Source organism: Manis pentadactyla, chromosome 11, assembly GCF_030020395.1.
Source record: "Manis pentadactyla isolate mManPen7 chromosome 11, mManPen7.hap1, whole genome shotgun sequence".
Classification (NCBI taxonomy): Eukaryota; Metazoa; Chordata; class Mammalia; order Pholidota; family Manidae; genus Manis; species Manis pentadactyla.
Genome location: NC_080029.1, coordinates 94,383,898 through 94,403,944, shown reverse-complemented (window position 1 = coordinate 94,403,944; position 20,047 = coordinate 94,383,898). Strand labels below are relative to the sequence as shown.

Here is a 20,047-nt window from a genome sequence, read left to right as displayed (position 1 = left end):
TTTTCCTCCAGGGCAGAAGAATCCCTCTCAGGTCTGCTGTCCCTTCCCCAGCCAAACCCTAGCTTAGAACAGGATACTTCTCTGGCAGGCCAGCCCCAGAACCCCAGCATCCCTAGCACTACCACTCAGGGTTACGGGGTATATAACTGAGGGTCTGAGGACTGAGAGACTGAAGGATGCTCTCAAGTAGCCTAGTCTCCTTTACTCTCCCACTACCTCATAAAAGTTTGGCTTCTCTAGCCTTTGATCCCTGGTTTTCATCTCAGTACCTCTCTAATCCAATAGCTTCTCATCCTCCTTTCTAATGTCTTAGTAAAAACTGGCCTTCCCATTTACCATGGCAAGTCTTCCAACTTAATTAACCTTAGTTCTATCTCCTGACAACTCCTAAGGGTCTTGTTCTGACAATTATTTTTTCCACTATCTCCAACCCCTTCCATCATACATTCTTTCTCTTTCTCTGACTCCCCTGCCTTTCTTTCAACCATCAAATGTGCTCAAGTTCACTGCTTCTTAAAAACAAATGCCTCACCACCACCAAAATGTTTTTAATTTTAACAACAGGAAGAACCCTCCCTAAAAAGTTTGTTTTGCTAAATTACTTTATTGAAATGACTAAATTCAGAAAAAGAAATGAAAAGAAAGAGAAGCTAAAATGAGTTTGCACTGAAGCATCAGATTAAGGATTTCCTGAGGAACCAAGAGCAGGACTAACGGAGGAGGAAGACAGGTGCCTGAGTGTGTGTCCTGAGAGTGGCTGGCCTTTAATCCATCACTAAATTTGTCAATTCTGCTCAAAGTGTCTCTGGGATTTAACTTCTCTAATCTATTCCCTCTTACTCTGCTTTAGCCCAGAACTTTTTCCTCTCTTGCTTGGATGATTCCAAGAGCCTTTTAACTGGCTTCCTGCCACATTGCTGTTAAGAGTTATTTTCTTAAGAAACAAAGTCATTCCTTTCCCTCTCCTGCTTAAAATCCCCTTTGGCTCACTAATATAAAACAAGACCCCTGAAGGCTTTATGAACATTTCCAGTGTCACAGTGTCACTGCTTGTCTCTTTCCCACTATATAACCCAGTATCCCACCACACGGAATATCTTATCCTTCACGGAACACCTGAGAATCTCTCACAGCCCCATCCCTGATTTGATCTATTACTATCCTTCCATCTGATAAACTCCTATTTGTTCCTGAAGATACAGCTAAATATCATCTCAGGGATCTTCCTTTATTCCTCCCAGTCAGAAACTTGTTCATTCTCTTGTGACCTTATGGCACTTTATGTCTCTTTTCCAGCACATGCCATGAAATAGGATACTGTCATTTTTCTGTTTACCTGCACTCTTCAGATTGTAAGCATATCAGGGAGAGGTGTATTTCTGTTTTTGTCTTTGTATTCTTGGTGCCTAATGAGTATCTTACACATATTGTTGCTTCAGATAGCCAGTAAGTGTTTGGCCCATAATAGATGTTCAGTAAGTGCTTACTGAATGAAGGAATGGGTAGATGGATAGATAGGATAAATCCATAAAAATGAATTGCCTATACACTTGTGTTCTATGGTTAGAAAGTATAAATAAAAATATAATTTACACTGGCAACAAAAACATATATAGTATTAATGTTGCATTCCATCACCTATAAATTGTACTGCTACTTTTTATATACTGAGAAGGAAAAATGCTGCCAATTAAAGACTTGAACAAGAACTTCACCTAAGAGAATATCCAGTGGCCACAAAAATATGAAGAGGTGCTCAATTTCACTAGTCATTGAGAAAATGCAAAGCAAAACTACAAGGTGATAATACTAGCACATATAATAGAGAAATTTTAAATATATTTTTCTGACACTGCTATGGGAATGAAAATTGGTACCATTATGTTAACATCTTTTAAAACTACATAAACCTATGCATATCCTAGGGCATAGCAATTCCATTCCAAGATTTGTACCCAATAGAGAGGTGTACATGTTTACCTAAAGACATATATAAGAATACGAGAATGGTCATAGCAACACTATTCATAATAGCAAAAAAGTGGACACCACTCAAACTCTCAACCACTGTAAAATGGACAAGTAAAGTGTGATCAGTTCTTACAATGAAATGCTATACAGCAATTAATAATTACAGACTATAATACATGCAACAATATGGAAGAATCTCCTAAACATGATGTTGACTAAAAGAAGCCAAACACAAAACATGTATATATGGTATATTTATATATATATATATATGTATGTGTGTGTGTGTGTGCGTGTGTGTATAGTATATATGGATATTTCCATGAAAAATATAAAGAGACTTTATTTCCATTCAAAGTGCAAATTGGACTTAATATAGAAAGTCCAAAATGGGCAAAAATTAATCTATGATAGTAAAAGTCAGGATAGTGATTATCCTTAGGGATGTTGTGACTGTAAAGGGATGTGAAATGGTTCCTGGATACTGGAAATGTTATGGTTTGTAATCTGGGTGATGGTCACATGAGTGTATTCACTTTATAAAAATTTACTGAGGGGCATACTTAATATGTTCAGTTTTCTGTATGTATGCAACACTTCATTAAAAATTACATTAAAAGGCCAAAATGGGGACAGTTAAACTATGACATGCAATCAATTTCAAGACATATCCCAATTACTGATGTGAAAATGTGAAAAAAAAAATGCATCTCAGAACCAATGAAAAATGATATAATTTTGGATGAAGAAATTTATTGAATGAAATTGTTAATTCTAATGGCAGATATAAAAGAACATGCATAAATGGAGTTACACCATTGTTCCAATTAGGAAAACCAAAAAGATTAAAGGTGACAATACTCTGCAAATTAAAGAATACTTATAATATCATAACAATTTCACTCCCCAAAGGAATACTTTATTTATTTTTATTTTCTTAAAAAGTGAAGAGTCTTTATTAATTTGTTTGTATTTAGTTACTTTATTGAGGTACATACAGTAAAATGGACAAATATTAGTTTACAACTTGATTAATTTTGACATGTGTATACATGCATGTAACCATCAACCAGACCAAGATATTAAACATTCTTACTAATTCTCTTCCCCCTTCACCTGTTTCACCCATCCTCTCACTCCTTCCCCATGGCAACCACTCATTCTCTGTGTCTATGAGTCTATTTCTGTTTTGTTGGTTTTTTCACTTGTTTTGTTTCTTACATAAGTGATATAATATGGTATTTGTCTTTCTCTGTCTGACTTATTTTACTTAGTATAATATCCTTTAGGTCCATCCATGTTGTCACAAAGGCAATGTTTCATTCTTTTTATGGCTAAGTAGTATTCCATCATATGTATATACTGCACACTCTTTATCCATTCATCTATCAATGGATATGTAGGTTGCCTCCATATTTTGGCTATTGAAAATAATGCTGCAATAAACATAAGAGTGCATATATCCTTTTGAATTAGTGATTTCCCACAGGAGTACTTTTAGAATTTGACATTTTGTAAGATAATTTATTTGAAGACTAATCCAAGAAGAATGCCAAGGAATATTATTAAAGGGAAAATGAATACAAATACTTGGTCCATCAAATTTTTAAATAAGTTATCAACAATTATGATATTATGTTGAATGCACAGAACTGTGTCAGTGAAATAACAGACTCATTAACTTAATGAATGCCAAACTTGACACAACATCAGAATGAAGAAGGGACTCACAACTTGATTATTATTGTTGGGAAACTGGATATCAGTATAGAAAAGCATCAGCTTAGAGCTACACTTCATATTGCAACCTCCAAAGAATCCCAGATCACAGTTAATCAAGCAAAAGAGCAAAAAGCAAATAGCATATTTAAAAAGCAATACAGTGACAATCATAATTTTTATGTATATATGAAAGAATAATGAAGTCTATTGTCTAGATTATATAAAGAATTGATTAACATGTATATCTATTAAAATTTTAATATTATGGAATTTTTTAGTATATACTATGGGTAAAGCATTCTATCAGGTGCTATAGGAGATCAATGGATGAAATAGACACAGATCCTGCCTTCCATGTAATTATAGTCCTGTATAGGGGATACAATATGCATATAAGTGTGTAACACAAAGTTCTAAGTGCTATAAGAGAGGATCAAATACAATGTTATAGAAGTTTGGAAAAAGAGGCCTTATAGGTCTGAAGCCAGTAAGGTTGAGGAGGAGGAGCATTGGAAATGGTATCATGGACATGATGATTGTTCTTGAGTTGGGCCATAAAAAAACGTCATAAAATGAAAAGACATTTCACTCAAAAGGAATGATGGAAAGTATGACACAGAGGCAGGAAATGAAGGGTTACGTCGTACAAGGAACAGTTATTATTGACTCTTACTAAAGGCATAGGGGAGCATCAGAAAGGGAACAAGAAGAGTTAGTGTTGGAAAGTCCAATTAGGCACAAATCATGTTGGAGGATGTGTGCGGGATATGTAAATGCCAGGTTGCAGAGTTGGATTCTGTTCAGGAACCAATGCGAAGCCATAGAGACTTTTGAGCAAAGGAGTTCAGACTCATTCTTTAGGCTGTTTTGATAAAATCTATAGGGGGATGGTTGGCAGTGGGTGGGGAGCCCTGGAAACAAGAAATCTATACGGATGCTATTTGAGTAATTCAGCAGAAAGGAAACAAAGTTCAAAATCCAGGTTCTACTGTAGTTGATAAAGAAGAAAAGCAAATCACACACAGAAATACAGAAAGCAAACCAAATGGGAAAAATATGTAGAATTCAACTAGAACTTAAAGGAATGCAAGTTATAACATTAAAACATGATTTTATATCCATATATCTTAAATTTTTTCTTGTGAGAAAATATAAAGTTGATGAGACTTAAGGAACTAGACACAATTACATATTAGAGCAGTTAACAGTGTCAACGACAATGTGACAAAATATATTAAGGTTCTTTCACTAAGTACTAACATTATCTTTATTGTAGAAGGCAAAAACTAAGACTTAGAGAGGAACTTGCCCAGTATCTGGTAAGTGGTAGTAGATAGAGTCAGTAGTGCACAGGAAACCAGATTGTACCAGCTGAGGAGAGTTGATTATTAAATTTTCAGGAGTTGTGTTGTGCAAGCCATTATTAAAAATCAAATTATATAAATTACATTAAAAACAAGGGTAATAAATACTCAAAGCTCATCACTTCCTTCTCAGCTTGCTACAGTTTACTGTTATCTAAGCCTTTGAGGTTTTATCTGTTTTATGTGTATGGTAGAAATCTTATATAAAGTTGCAGTAATGTGAATCTCCTGTGATTCCTCTTTCAGTGACATCCCATTGGTAGCTTGAAATCAGCTGTGTTGAAAGTATTTGTACTACAGGCAAATACCACAATTCCAAGCTTAATTTATTTTGTCTAGACCAAGGATCAGCAAACTATGGTCCACTGGCCAAGCCTGTCTCACCTTGTTTTTAATAAATAAAGATTTATTGGAACACAGCCATGCCCATTTGTTAAGTATCATCTGTATTTCCTTTCCTATTAAAATGGCAGAGTTGAATAGTTATACTAAACAAATGGACATGGCCCACTGAGCCTAAAATATTTACTCTTTGGTCCTTTAAAGAAAAAGTTTGCCAACTCTGGATCTTACTCGTTAAGCTAGGCAAAAATATGAACCAACATTAATGGCAAAATTATTTTTGGAGAGCCAATTCTTAAACATTTACCTACACACCAATTGGTAGAGTTCAGATATAGACCAAAGTAGCCTTACTCTAGAATTCACATGAACCACTGTACTACTAAACAAAGTATGAAATATTATGAAAGCATGAAAAATTTACCAAAAAAATCTGTTGATTCACAGAAATGTGATACATAAAAGAAGTGGAAAAATAAATATGCAAAGTAATAATGTCCACATTGATATATATATCAGTTTATATATAGAAGTGAATTTCTGAAGAAGAAAATATAATTAAAATTTTTAAGCTTGTTTTCTCTATGAAGTCCCTAAGTTAATTCTTAAAAATAAAAGAAAAACAAACAAAAATAACCTTTTGTTTAGGAACTGCTCTGGATCATATCCATATATTTACATTAGAAACTATCCAATATCCTCTTCCAAGCTTTTCAATGTATGACTTCTGTCCTTTCTTATAAATACCTAGACCCTTTTCTATACCATGGAGCATTGCTTCCATCTGACTATTTTACCCAAACAGCTTTCTTAGACATTACTTCTGGGACCATATCTATGATCAAGTGCAAAGCTTTTTCTCCTCCTCCTTCCTTAACCTTTGCTACACATAATGTTGTGGACTTGGGCTATGCCTTTATTCTTGACACTTCCTTCTCTTTTGACTTCCAAGAATGTGCTTCTTCACTTCTCTCTCTCTCTCTCTTTTTAAAACTGATTTCTGTTTCTCCCCATCCCCAAATCTCAGCATTCTGGAACAGATTATTTTTTAATGATATGGGCAAGTTAATTTCTAAACCTCAATTTTGTAATTGAAAAAAAGAGATTAAAATTAGTATCTACCTGTTGCTATGAAAATTAAATAATTACTTAAAGCATTCTGCATAATAGTAAGTACTCAACAAATGTTAGCCATTTTTATTCTCGTTATTTTTGCTGTCAGTTCAGCCAACACTGATGATTGCTGAACTCCCATTATTTATAGCACAGGTTTATATAAAAATAATTGTATAAAATAATATGTGACTATGTTAATGTCAGGTGGCTGTGAGGCTTATCTTCACAACAGAACCACCAGCTCCCAGAGAATGGGATAAGTTTGACCTCTTCTGAGTCCCTTGGCTACACTTAAGAAAACCTAAGTTTCTAGGTCCTAACCAGACAGATTCCAGAACACCTGTACCTCTGCTGAGTGGAAGGCCCCAACCCATCTTCAATGCTATGACCTTGCTCTTCAGTCCTGATTTCCTCAGAATATATGTCTTCTTCCTGTAAGTACAGATAGAGTTAGGGTCACTCACAGGGCCCTGCCAGGGGTCATGAGGTTTCAGAACAGCCAAAGACCCTATATTAGGCCATTCAACAGCCCACAGAGTTGTGCAGAAATGAAACTGGTAAATTACCATGAGCTCCAGCCCCAGTTTCTCTGTGTCAATCTCCACTGTGGCTTCTCCTCCGTTTGTTTTCTCCATCTCCTATTCTCAACTGAAAAACAAATTCAAGGCCAAGGCTGAAAGATTGGTCATTCTGTGATATGGAGCTGGGGAGGATTTGTAGGGCCATTACCCAGAAGAAAACAAAACTAAAAATCTTTAGAGGTTTAGTTTATTTCTCAAAGAACTAAGAATTAGGAACATTGGCAGCATAATTTTAATATAAATAATGAAATATAGACATCTGTTACAGATAGATAGATATAGAGATGACTTCAGATACAAATGCATTCAGATATATACCTAAGCAGTCTAACTCTAGAATTCACATGAACCACTATACTACTAAACAAAGTATAAAATATTATATAAGCATGAAATATTCATAGAAAGTCTGTCAATTCACAGAAATACATATAAAAAAAGTGGAAGAACAAATATGCAAAGGAATGTTTCTCTGCTCATTTGGGGGTGGGGGTACAAAAGGAACTGAAAAGACTCATTGGTTTACCCAGGGTCCCAGGGTGGTCTCTTAAAGGAAGAATCAGAGGATAACTACTCTTACTAGCCTGGGGGAGACCCCACTGGGCCGTGCTGAGTTAGAAGAAACAGTATGGGAGGCAGAGGACTGAGACCCCAGACCCCCAACACATTGCTGAGAAAACAAAGATTAACAGGCTTTCAAGCTTCTGATTGTAATGTAGCACAGTAATAGTTTTTGGAGCATCTAAGAAAGCTCCTTGTTAGTTAAATAAAAGAAGCTATGTTTAGAATAATCGGTATGGGATAGGATTAAAGATGACAGAATAGGAAGGCAAGATGGAAACCTCCTCCCAAAAACATATAAAAGGGGAAAGTACAGCAAATGGAACTAGACCTGAAAATGACCTGAAGACTGCAGAGCAGACCCCCTACACCTGAGGAGGAAGAAAGGACACACAGAAAAGGACCAGAAAGCATAGTAGAGGCATCTAATATAAAGGAAGAAACACAGAATCCTTGACAAAATGAGCAGGCAGAGGAATTTGATCCAATCAAAACTACATGACAGAACCCCAGAAAGAGGGCTAAATGAAACAGAGATCACAAATCTTCTTATTAAAGATTTCAAAATAAAAGTCATAAACATGTTCACAGATTAATAGAAAGTATTCAAGATCTCAGGGAGGACTTCAACAGAGAGACAGAAAACCTGAAAAAGAGCCACTCAGAGCTGAAGAATACAGTAACTGAAATGAAATGCACAATGGAGAGATTTAAAAGTACATAACATCATGTAGAGGAGAAAGTAAATGAAATAGAAATTAAAGAACAGGAAAACAAAGAAGCTGAGGAACAGAGAGAAAAAAGGAAAAAGGGATCTCTAGGAATGAAAGAATGATAAGAGAGCTATGTGACCAACCCAAAATGAAACAATATTCGCATAATAGGGGTACCAGAAGGAGAAGACAAAGGGATAGAAAGTCTCTTTAAGGAAATAATTGTTGAAAACTTCTCCAGTCCAGAGAAGGAAATAGACACTCAGGTCATGGAAGCACAGAGATCCCCTAACAAAAGGAAACCCAGCAAGACAACACCAAGACATGTAATAATTAAAACGGCAGAGATCAAGGATAAGGAGAGAGTGTTGAAAGCAGCCAGAGAGAAAAAAAAAGAATACTTATAAAGGAAATCCCATCAAGCTATCAGCAGACTGCTCAGCAGAAACCTTACAGGCTAGAAGAGAGTGGTGTGATATATTTAGTGTACTGAAACAGAAGGACACCAACCAAGAATCCTCTACCCAGTGAGATTATCATTTAAATTTGAAGCAAAGATTTAACAATTTCCAGATAAACAGAAGGTGAAGGAATTTACTACCCCTAGGCCAGTCTTATACAATACGTTAAAGGGATTGTTGTAGATGGAAATGACCCTAAGGTTAAATAGGTGTCATCAGTGGAGATAAACCCACAGTAAATGTATTAGACCAACTAATTACCAAGCAAGTAAAAAATTAAAACAAAAGAAGAAACTACACACAAAATCAGTCAAGAGATACACAAAAAGTGCAGATTATGACATCTAATACAAAAAATGGGAGAGGAAGAAAGAGAAAAAAAGTACCTTTAGGTTGTGTTTAAAATGGAGTAGTCAATTTAAGATAGACTGTTAGATAGTAAAGAAGCTGTCCTTGAACATTTGGTAACCACAAAAATAAAGCCTACAATAAATACACACACAAAAATTAGTACATTTTAAAAGGAAAGAGAAATCCAATTACAATGCTAAAGAAAACCATCAAGAATAAGAGAAGAATATAAGAGAGGAAGAAAGGAACAGAGAGGAGATATAAAAAACAGCAGAAAGCAATTAAAAGAATGGCAATAAATACATATCTATCAATAATCACCTTAAATGTAAATGGACTGAATGTACCAATCAAAAGACATAGAGTGGCAGAATGGATAAGGAAACAAGACCCATCTATATGCTACCTATAAGAGACTCATTTCAGGCCCAAAGATATACACAAACTAAAAGTGAAGGGATGGAAAAAGACATTCAATGAAAATAATAGGAAGAATAAAGCAGGAGTAGAATAATCAGTATGAATGTTAATTATCCCAAATAAACACAGATTTAAAATAAAATGAGAGAATCAAGAAACTAATCAAACATTTGAGACATTCAAATTTATAAGTTCATTCTGAGATTTTTTTTACTTTTTCTTTCCCCATGGAATTAATTCTTTTAAATGTAATCCCTTCAAGCATTTAAAATATTTCATTAAATATACATAAATAGGCTTTTGCTGCATAAATTAGGGCCTCCGTTTACGGGCACATAATTACCTGACTTTGGTTCTAAATGTGACCAGTTAAGAAATTTGGCAAATCAGGTTCCTGCCCTCCCCAAACACCCTTGCTTACAGCTTGTAAGAGTCCGCCTCCTCAGTTAAGGATGGAAAGAAAAACTCAGCTCCAAGAGACCATGACCCTGAAGGGACAGGCTGGGGCCAGGGGAGGTGACTTTCCTGTGATTGGTCACTTTGTTTTAGGTCCTTCTTTCTATAGGAGTGCAACTCAAGTTAATGGTTATATATTTCTAAGACTATTTTGCAGGGTCAGGAACTCCTAACAGACACATCAGCAGAAGCACTGTCCAACACTGAGCTATAGGCACTGGGAAGCATGTAAAAGAAAAGTAAAAGAAAGGTCTCTGCACGCAAAAAACTTACCATCACTTTGTACTGAAGCAAGTGTACATGATTCAGTGCCAAACGACTGCTAGGAAGACTTTATTAATCCATTCAACAAGTATTTATTGAGTATTCACTATCACCCACTGTTTTGGGTACTGACAACAAACACAAAAGAGAATGAGACATTGTCATAAAGGAACTTACAAATCAGTAAGGAAGAATCAGAGGGCAATTACTCTTGCCAGCCTGTGGGGACCTCACTGGGCTGTACTGAGTAAGAAAACAGTATGGGAGACAGAGGGCTGGGAAGACTCCAGACCCCAATATATTGCTGAGAAAACAAAGATTAACCAGAAAGGCTTCACAGAGTTGATAACATTTTCCCCAAGTCTGGAATGTCTTGACAGATAGGGGATTAATGGTGGAGAAGAGGAAAGAAATACCAGCAAAGGGAGAAACAAACAGAGGCACAGACGGGAGGACTGACATGCTAAGAAGGCTGCAAAAATCAGCTGAAGAATGGAGAGAGGTTTTTGAGGAATTAATTAAGGAAAGATGAAATAAAGTAAGTAAGGTGTTAATTAAGAAGTGGAGAGGGGAAATGTGAGAATAGGGATGGTCTATCAAAAAATAAGTCTGCAGATACAGTCCAGGATGGAGGTGGGCTCTGTAAACCAGGCTTAAAAGTTTGGGCTTATTCTGAACCAGATGGGGAGGAAAGAGGAGGGTGGACTGGAAGCATGCACATTGAGAACAAGGAGATCAGTAAGGCAAGAAAAGGAGTAGTCCAGGTCAGACATGGTGAGGCTCTCACCAAAGCAATAGAAGAGAATAGATAGAAGGAATCAAATCATATATAGGACTTGATTATTGTATTGGATTGTGCACAGAGAGAATGTATAAAAGAAGAAAGATACTTTTTCAAAATTTTTCAAAATAATCTCATTTCTGCTTACTTTTATCCTCTAGTAATACTTAGCTGCATGCTGTTACCTAAACACACGTTATTCCCTTATGCCCATGTGAATGTGTGGATACTGTTCTTTCTGTCATTAAGACCCTGCTCCCATTTATCTACCTAGCAAATTCCTATGCCTCCTTCAAGTCTCTGTTGCAAGCCACCTTCTCCAAAGAAGCTTACTGTTTCCCTCCAGACAAGACTTAGGATCACTTCCCCTGTGCTCCTACTGCAACATACTGTTGCACAACTCCACAGAACACACAGTACTCTAAATGTTTACTTGTATCCCACTAGACTATGATCTCCTCGAGCCTACTGCAACATACTGTTGCACAACTCCACAGAACACACAGTACTCTAAATGTTTACTTGTATCCCACTAGACTGTGATCTCCTCAAGCACAGGCTTTCTATCTTGTTCACCACCTTATAGCCCCAGGCTGAAGACCTGCCAAAATATTAGACAATCAATAAATACTTGTAAAATAGATAAAAAAACAAAACAAAACAGGATTCTCACTTATATTATTGGATATATAGATGATACCAATCACCAAAATAGGGACACTTGTTTCTTTTTCCCTAGATCCATGTGTGCACATGCACCCATACACTCACACATGCTCACATCCATAAATGCCCTGAGTAAATGTGTGTTATATTCTGTAACCTAGAGTAACTCATTTTGCCTCTCAGCCCCTTCTGTTATCCTGCCTAATTGCCTAATGTTATCTCAGGAAATAATCATGAGAATTAACTAATAGAAAAAGAATTTGGAAAACAGTGGATGACCTTACAACTGTAAGCTACTACTGAATTACTAATTAAAGTAACTCAGGAAAATTACAGATTTTTTCAAGCTGATGTCTATCATTTCAATGATTATGGAGTCTGTCTTGCTCATCCTAGCTCCCACTTTATCTCTGCTTTTCATTTTTACCTTAGATAATTGCCAGTTCTAGGGTCAAGCCCAGGCACCATAACAGGAACAGACCCTAGCTTTCAGTCCAGGTGAAACAATGCCAGTGATCACATTTCTTCTCTCACACTCTTCCCTCTCTTTTCCCGGAGAGGTATAAAATTCCATGTTCATCTTCTAAGTGCAGACTACAGCATTCATCTCACTTTTCTAAGGTATCCAAGTTTCCTTTAAATGAGGTATTATTGACACAATCCAACTGCCAAGAGGAAGAGAATTAATCTGGCAGGTACCTCCCATCAATTAACTTTTGACCCACAGACAGACTTGCGCTTTGTTGCTTAAATGTTTTCTTTTTGTCTTACCGCTTATAGTTCTATAAACTCTCTGAAATCAGGAAGAATGAAGTGATTTACCCAGAGTCAACAGCAAGTTAATGGCTAAGCCAAATCCAAATCCTGGGATCCTCACTCCCACTTTTGTGCTATTTCTGGATTTTGGTAGAGGTAAGTAAGAGATACCTCTGTTTCTGCAGCATTTTACAGTCTTTAAAAATATTTTCCTATACTTTTACTGTTCATTCTCAGAAAATTCCTGTAAGCAAGTCAGCTACTAGTTCAAGTACAAAGAAAAAGAGACTCAAAGAAGATAAACAATTTGTCTAAAGTCATGCAATAGTTTGGGCAACACCAGGATTAGAAACTAGCTCTGGTCATTTCCATGGAAGCTGGGCTTTATAACTATCCTAAAGCCTAGGAGTTATTTCTGAAAAAATAGGTGGCCTCTCACAAACTCATCTGGAAAATAAGTAGGGTATAAATAATATATGATATTATCCTCTCTGCTTTTATGCTCTTACCTCTCCCTTGATTACTAGTAGAAGCAGCCAGAACTAGTGAGAATATAGAAATTTCCAATTTTGGTCTTAATGGAGTTGCTTGTGTTTTACTTACACCTCCTGCTGAAAACAACTAAAAAAGTTAGACAAAATATATAAAATAACAGTTTTAAAGCACTGAAGAGTGAATAATACTGGCAGGACTTGAGGGTCTATGATCCTTGACAGAAGGAAAGCACAGGAGTTGAGTTCCATATTCATCCTAGCTCTTTTAAGGAGGGAATTTTATTTTTCAATTCTCAGTACAAAGAAATAATATTCAAGCTGCCATCCAGGAGACTCCCCTTGATTGCCTGACTCTGGGACCAAGGTGGCTTGCATTCCTGGGTCCCATGGGACTGTAACAATCAGAGAGACAGTTCTTGCCAGGTTACCATCCCAGGACACTGCACAGACAGTGGGCTGAAACACACCCCTAGCCTTTCTGTGAAGTCTTGAAGCTTCAGCCTTTGGGGCAGGCTCCAGTTTGGGCACACATCTAGATAATTCAGGGAAGCCATCTTTGCATTGTCCCCCTGCCTCACTAGAGCTCACTGATATCTCCCAGAAAGGGGCTTATACACTCATCTGGAGCCCTGATTTTTGTGACTGCTGCCCAAGGAATACCTTTAGATCACCTGGTTCTTGGAACCAGTGGGGTTTCCACTTGTAATCCCACAGGACTATATATATTTTCATTCCTTAAAAGCTGTCACCTGGTAGTCTGGCTTCCAATCAGCCTGGATGATGCTAACTGAGCCTAGGTGCTAACTGAGATCCTCCTGTCTGAGACACTGACAGGTCTTGACACACCCTCAACTACTAGAATTATTAAAAATAAAATAAGCTGCCTGGACAGGTTTGAGAGAACCAAGAGCTAAGGCAGGGCTGAACAATGAGGTTCATCTCCTACAAAAGGCCAATCCTTCAAGACTGGGAGTTGTAGCTGTTCCATCTAATGCATAGAAACCAACACACAGTCAAGCAAATGAAGAAACAGAGGAATATGTTACGGATGAAAAAAACAAGAGAAAACCTCAGGGAAAAACACAAAATGAAATGGAGATAAGTTACCTGATAAAGAGTTCAAACTAATGGTCATAAAGATCCTCACCAAACTCAGGAGAATAAAAGAACATAGTGAAAACTTCAACAGAGATAGGAAATATAAGAACATTCCAAACAGAAGTCACATAACTGAAGAATACAGTAACTGCACTGAAAAATACACTAGAGGGGCTCAACACCAGACCAGACCAGATGAAGCAGAAGAAAGGATCAATGAACCCAAAGACAGGGCAGCAGACCACACTCAGAACAGCAAAAAGAAAAAAGAATGAAAAAAAACATCAAGATAGCTTAAGGGACTCAGGACAACATCAAGCAAACTAACATTCAAATTATAGGAGTCCTAGAAGGAGAAGAGAGAGAAAATGGTCAGAAAACTTATTTGAAGAAACAATGGCTGAAAATTTCCCTAACCTGGGGAAAGAAATGGACATTCAGATGAGAAATCTAGAAGAGTTCCAAATAAGATAAACCTAAGGAGACCCACACCAAGACACATTATAATTAAGATGACAAAAGTTAAAAATATGGAGAGAATCTTCAAAGCAGCAAGAGATAAACAATTTGTTATATACAAGGGAATCCTTATAAGACTATCAGCAGATTTTTCAGCACAAACTTTACAGGACAGAAAGGAGTGCCATAGTATATTCAATGTGCTGAAAGAAAAAAAATTCTAGCTAAGAATACCCACCCTATCAAAGTTATCCTTCAGAATTGGAGAGATGAAAGAATTTTCCAGACAAGCAAAAGCTAAAAGGGTACATCACCATTAAGCCAGTCTTGCAAGAAATATTAAAGGGACATCTTTAAGCTGAAAGAAAGGGTGCTAAGTAGTAACAAGAAAACATCCGGAAGTAACAATCTCATTGGTAGAGGTAAATATTTAGTAAAGGTAGTGGATTGATCATTTATAAAGCTATTGTGAAGGTTAAAGGACAATAGCAGTAAAAATAACTAAGTACAACAATTAGTTAAGGGCTACAGGAGATAAAAATGTAAAATGTGATATCAAAAACAAAATATGGGGACAGGAGTAAAAATTTAGAGCTTTAGAGTGGATTCAAACTTAAGTTGTTATCAATTTAAAATAGACTGTTATAAATATAAGTTGTTATATGTAAGCCTTATGGTAACCACCAAGCAAAAATCTACAGTAAATACAAAAAAAGATGATGAGAAAGGAATCTAAACACACTAAAAAATGTCATCCAACCAAAAAGAAAGAGCAAGAGAGGAAGAAAGGAATGGATAATTACAAAACAGCCAGAAAACAATGAACAAGACGGCAATAAGTACATACCAATCAATAATTACTTGAATATACATGGACTCAATTATCTAACAAAAAAAAACATAGAGCACAAGACCCATCTATATTCTGCCCACAAGATAATCACTTCAGGTGTGATGACATACTGAAAGGGAAGGGATAGAAAAAGATATTCCTGAAAATGGAAACCAAAAGAAAGCTGGGGTAGCTATGCTTATATCAGACAAAACAGACTGTAAAACAAAGATCACAATAAGAGACAAAGAAGGGCATTGCATATTTATAAATGGGTCAATCCAACAAGAAGTTATAACACTTACACGTACTTATGCATCCAACATAGGAGCACCTAAATATGTAAAGTAGATATTAGAAGACCTAAAGGGAGAGATGCACCAATACAATAATAACAGGGGACTTCATACCAGACTTAAATTAAAGTATAAATCTTCCAGCCAGAAAATAAGGAAACAAAGGCTTTAAATGACACGTTACACCACAAGGACTTAAAATATATTTATAAAACATTCCACCCATAACCAACAGAATACATATTCTTCTTGAGTGCACAGGGAACATTCTCCAGAAGAAATCATATGTAGGCCACCAAACAAATCTTAACAAAGTTAAAGAGATTGAAATCATATCAAGCACCTTTTTCAACCACAATGCTATGAAACTAGAAATCAATTAAAAGAAGAAAACTCAAAAATTCATAAATATGTATAGACTAAAAAACATGCTACTTTAACAACCATTGGATCACTGAAGAACTCAAAAGTGAAATAAAAAATACCTTGAGACAAACTAAAATGGACATACAATATATCAAAACTTATGGGATGCAGCAAAAGCAGTTCTAAGACATTCATAGTAATAAATGCCTACTTCAAGAAATAAGAAAAATCTCAAATAAAAAACCTAACTTTATACTTCAAGGAAATAGGTAAGGAAGAAAAAACAAAGCCCAAAAGTTAATAGAAGGAAGCAAAGAACAAAGACCAGAGCAAAAATAAGCAAATTAGAGACTAAAACAAAACAGAAAAGCTCAATAAAATCAAGAGCTGGTTCTCTGAAAAGAAACAAAATAGACTAACCTCCAGCAAGAAAAAAAGAGGACTCAAATAAATAAAATCAGAAATATAAAAGGAGACCTTACAACTGATACCACCAAAACACAAAGGATTGTGAGACTGCTAGAACAATTATATACTTTTAAAGTGGACAAACTAGAAGAAATGGATACATTCCCAGAAACATATGACCATGCAAAGCTGAATCATGAAGAGATAGAAAATCTGAACACACAATAGTAGAGAGATTGAATAAATAATTAAAAAGCACCCTACAAACAAAAGTCCAGAATCAGACACTTCACTAGTAAATTCTACCAAACATTCAAAAAAGAATTAATAACAATTCTTCTCATATAGAGAAATAGAAAAGGGAGCAATTCCAAATTTATTTTGCCAGGACAGCATTCCCCTGATACCAAAACTGGACAAGGACACCACAGGAAAAGCAAATTGCAGGCCAATATCTCTGATCAACATAGATGCAAAAATTCTCAACAAAATATTAGCAAACTGAATTCAACAATACATTAAAAAGGATAATACACCTTAATTAAGTGGGATTTATCTAAGGATGCAAGGATGGTTCTACATCTGCAAACTAATCAACATGATACACTAGCACAATGAAGGATAGAAATCACTGGATCATCTCCAAAGATGCAGAAAAAGCTTTGACAAAATTCAACATTCGTTTATGATAACAACTCTCAACAAGTTGAGTATCAAGGGAACTTACCTCAATATAATAAAGATCATATATGACAAACCCACAGCTAACATCATACCCAACAGTGAAGAGCTGAAAGTTTTTCCTCTAAAATCAGGAACTAGACAAGGGTGCTCATTTTTGTCACTTTTATTCAACATAGTATTGGAAGTGCTAACCAAGCAATTAGGCAAGAAAAAGAAATAAAAGGCATCCACAATGGAAAAGAAGTAAAACTATTACATGTGTAGCTGACACGATAATATGTGTAGAAAACCCTAAAGACTCCACCAAAGAACTGTTAGAATTTAAAAATTCATTAAAGTTGTAGGATACAAAATCAATAAATAGAGATCTGTTACATTTCTATGAGCTAATATTGAACTGTCAGAAAGAAATTAGGAAAACAATGCTATTTACAGTTGCGTCAAAAAGAATAAAATACCTAAGAATAAATTTAAGCAAGGAGGTGATAGACCTATACTCTAAAAACTGTAAGACAATGATGAAAGAAATTGAAGATGACACAAATAAATAGAAAGATATACCATGCTTACGGATTGGAACAATTAATATTGTTAAAATGTCCATACTACCCAAAGCAATCTACAGATTCAATAAAAATTGAAATAGAAATAGTAAAGAATGGTGTATCTATCATAATTCCAATGACATTTTTCATAGAAACAGAAAAACAATTCTAAAATTTTTATGGATGGTGTGATAATAGAAAAAGAGCCACAACACAAGGGAAACTTATATTCACTTACATGCCCTTTTTCACAAACCTTGCCGAGGGCTCACAAGAAAGACTGTGGGCAAGATAGGAGACTTAAGAAAGTCTTCCTTCTGGTGCAGGCCTGGGGAAGGTGAGCAGCTACCACTGTTGAAAAAACAAAGCTCCCGGTGGATCATTCTCAGCTTTCTCCCCTATGAAACAGAAGCCTTGGGTCACAGGGAGAGGAAGAAAAACCTGCTACCCTCAGGCCATAGGTGAAGACTCATTCAGGGAAGTGAACAGAAAACAAACAAACTACCTCTTCCTTTCCTCTGGGAAAGAGCAGAAAACTGTCCTGGACCCAGGCCTTAAAGATCTCCTATTGATGGGAAAGGAAAGATTACTAATAATGTCCCACCTTCAATACTCAGGGACACAATACCTATGTAAGACTGAGGGCAAATCTGAAAAACAAAAATCACTTTTCTTTTCCACAACTGGATATAGCAAGCACTGAGTGAAAAGTAACAGGCATCTATTTCTGAGAGAGGGAGGAAAATGTGTGAGAAATGACTTTCTCTAAGGCACAGGTACAAAGGGAAGACAAAGCTGAGGATCAAAACAGTCATTGAGAAAAATCTTCAGACAGACAGCTGCTAACTCAACTCCACAAATCCAGTCAACTGACTATATTGATTCAACCCCAAAATCTAAAGCTTTGGCTAAAGAAACACATGCCCACTCCCAGACATAAATATTATTAATCCCGGTTTCTACTCTTCTACACAAGATTGCTGGCTTTCAACCAAAAAATTCATGAAAAAGAACCAAAAAAGAAACACATTCTCAAGAGAAAATGCGGCAATATTATCAAAATCAGATGTAATCCAGAGGTGTGACTATTGTATAGGGAGTCTAAAATAACTAAAATTAATATGTTAAAGGCTCTAGTAGAAAAGGAAGATGACCTGAATAAAAAGATAAGGACTGTCAGCAAAGAGGAAACCCATCATAAAGAATCAAATGGAAGTGCTAAAAATGAAAAGCGTGGTACTAGATAGGAAGAATGTCTCTGACAGTATTACTGGTAGACTCAGTTAAACCAAGGTAAGAATTAGTGAACTTGAACTCAACAGAAATTTCCCAAAATGAAACACAAAGAAAAGGTGGGGGACAGAACAGAGCACCCAGGAGCTGTGGGGCGATAGTAAATGACCGAATGTATGTGTGATTGGACTTCCAGATAAAGGAGGAAGAGAAAGGGAGGAAGAGGAGGAGGAGGAGGAGGAGGAGGGAGAAGCAAAAGAAATAGTTGAAGACATAATGACAAGGAATTTTCCAAAATTGATCAAAGATGCCAAATCACAGATCCAAGAACCTCAGAAAACACTAAGCGAAATAAATACCATAACACACACACCTAGACATATAATATTCAAACTGCTGATAACCAAAAATGAAGAGTAAATATTTAATGCAACTAGAAAGAAAAGAGACATTACATACAGAGAAACAACAAGAATTACCAAACATTTTTTGAAGAAACTATGCAAGCCAGTAGACAAGAAAGAAATATCTGTCATCCCAGTATTCTCTACCCAGCAAAGATAGCTTTCAAAAAAGATGGAAAAGTAAGATATTTTCAGACAAACAAAAACTGAGAAGATTGATTACCAGTAAACTGCACAAAGAAGAAATAGTGACGGAAGTTTTTCAAGCAGAAAGAAACTTGTATCTACATAAAGAAATAAAGAGTGCTGGAAATGGCATAAATGTGAGTAAACATAAAATTCATTTTTAGAAATTTAACTACTCTAAAAGATTACTGTCTAAGGCAAAAATAGTATCAGTGTAGTATGTATATAATACATGTAAAAATAAAATTATAGCACAAAAGTGGGAGGAAGGAATTGGGAGTATACTATTGTAAGGCCTTTATACTACATGAAGCAATATAATATTACTTGAACACAGAATCTGATCCTTAATGATGTATATTGCAAACGTTAGGGTAACCACTAAAAAAATTTTACAGAGACATAATAAGCCAATAGTGGAGATTAAATAAAATTACAAGAAAAACTCAATCCAAAAGAAGGTAGAAAAACATAAAGAACAAATGGAACAAACAGAAAACACCTAATAAGGTGGTAG

The 20,047-nt window shown here is 35.9% G+C and overlaps 1 protein-coding gene and 1 long non-coding RNA gene across 8 annotated transcripts in view; one reads left to right on the top strand and one right to left on the bottom strand.

Moving 5' to 3' along the window:
• SLC28A2 (solute carrier family 28 member 2) overlaps positions 1–12,474 on the bottom strand; it is a 40,642-nt gene extending 28,168 nt beyond the window's left edge. The window contains exons 1-3 of one of the 6 annotated variants that reach the window (XR_008992593.1): positions 12,197–12,474; positions 7,082–7,163; positions 6,862–6,947 (exon numbers count right to left, since the gene is read on the bottom strand). Coding sequence is in view for 5 of the 6 variants with exons in the window: in XM_036905417.2 (XP_036761312.2) it covers positions 6,862–6,947; positions 7,082–7,150 (155 nt within the window). In the remaining variant the exon portion in view is untranslated. The other 5 variants (XM_036905417.2, XM_036905416.2, XM_036905415.2 and 2 more) reach the window with 5 other exon arrangements.
• Positions 1–20,047, top strand: part of LOC118922533 (uncharacterized) — a 77,551-nt gene that overhangs the window by 41,444 nt on the left and 16,060 nt on the right. For both annotated transcript variants that reach the window (XR_008992595.1, XR_008992594.1), the window contains exon 3: positions 12,550–12,681. This is a non-coding gene — a long non-coding RNA (uncharacterized LOC118922533). The remainder of the gene's footprint in view (positions 1–12,549; positions 12,682–20,047) is intronic.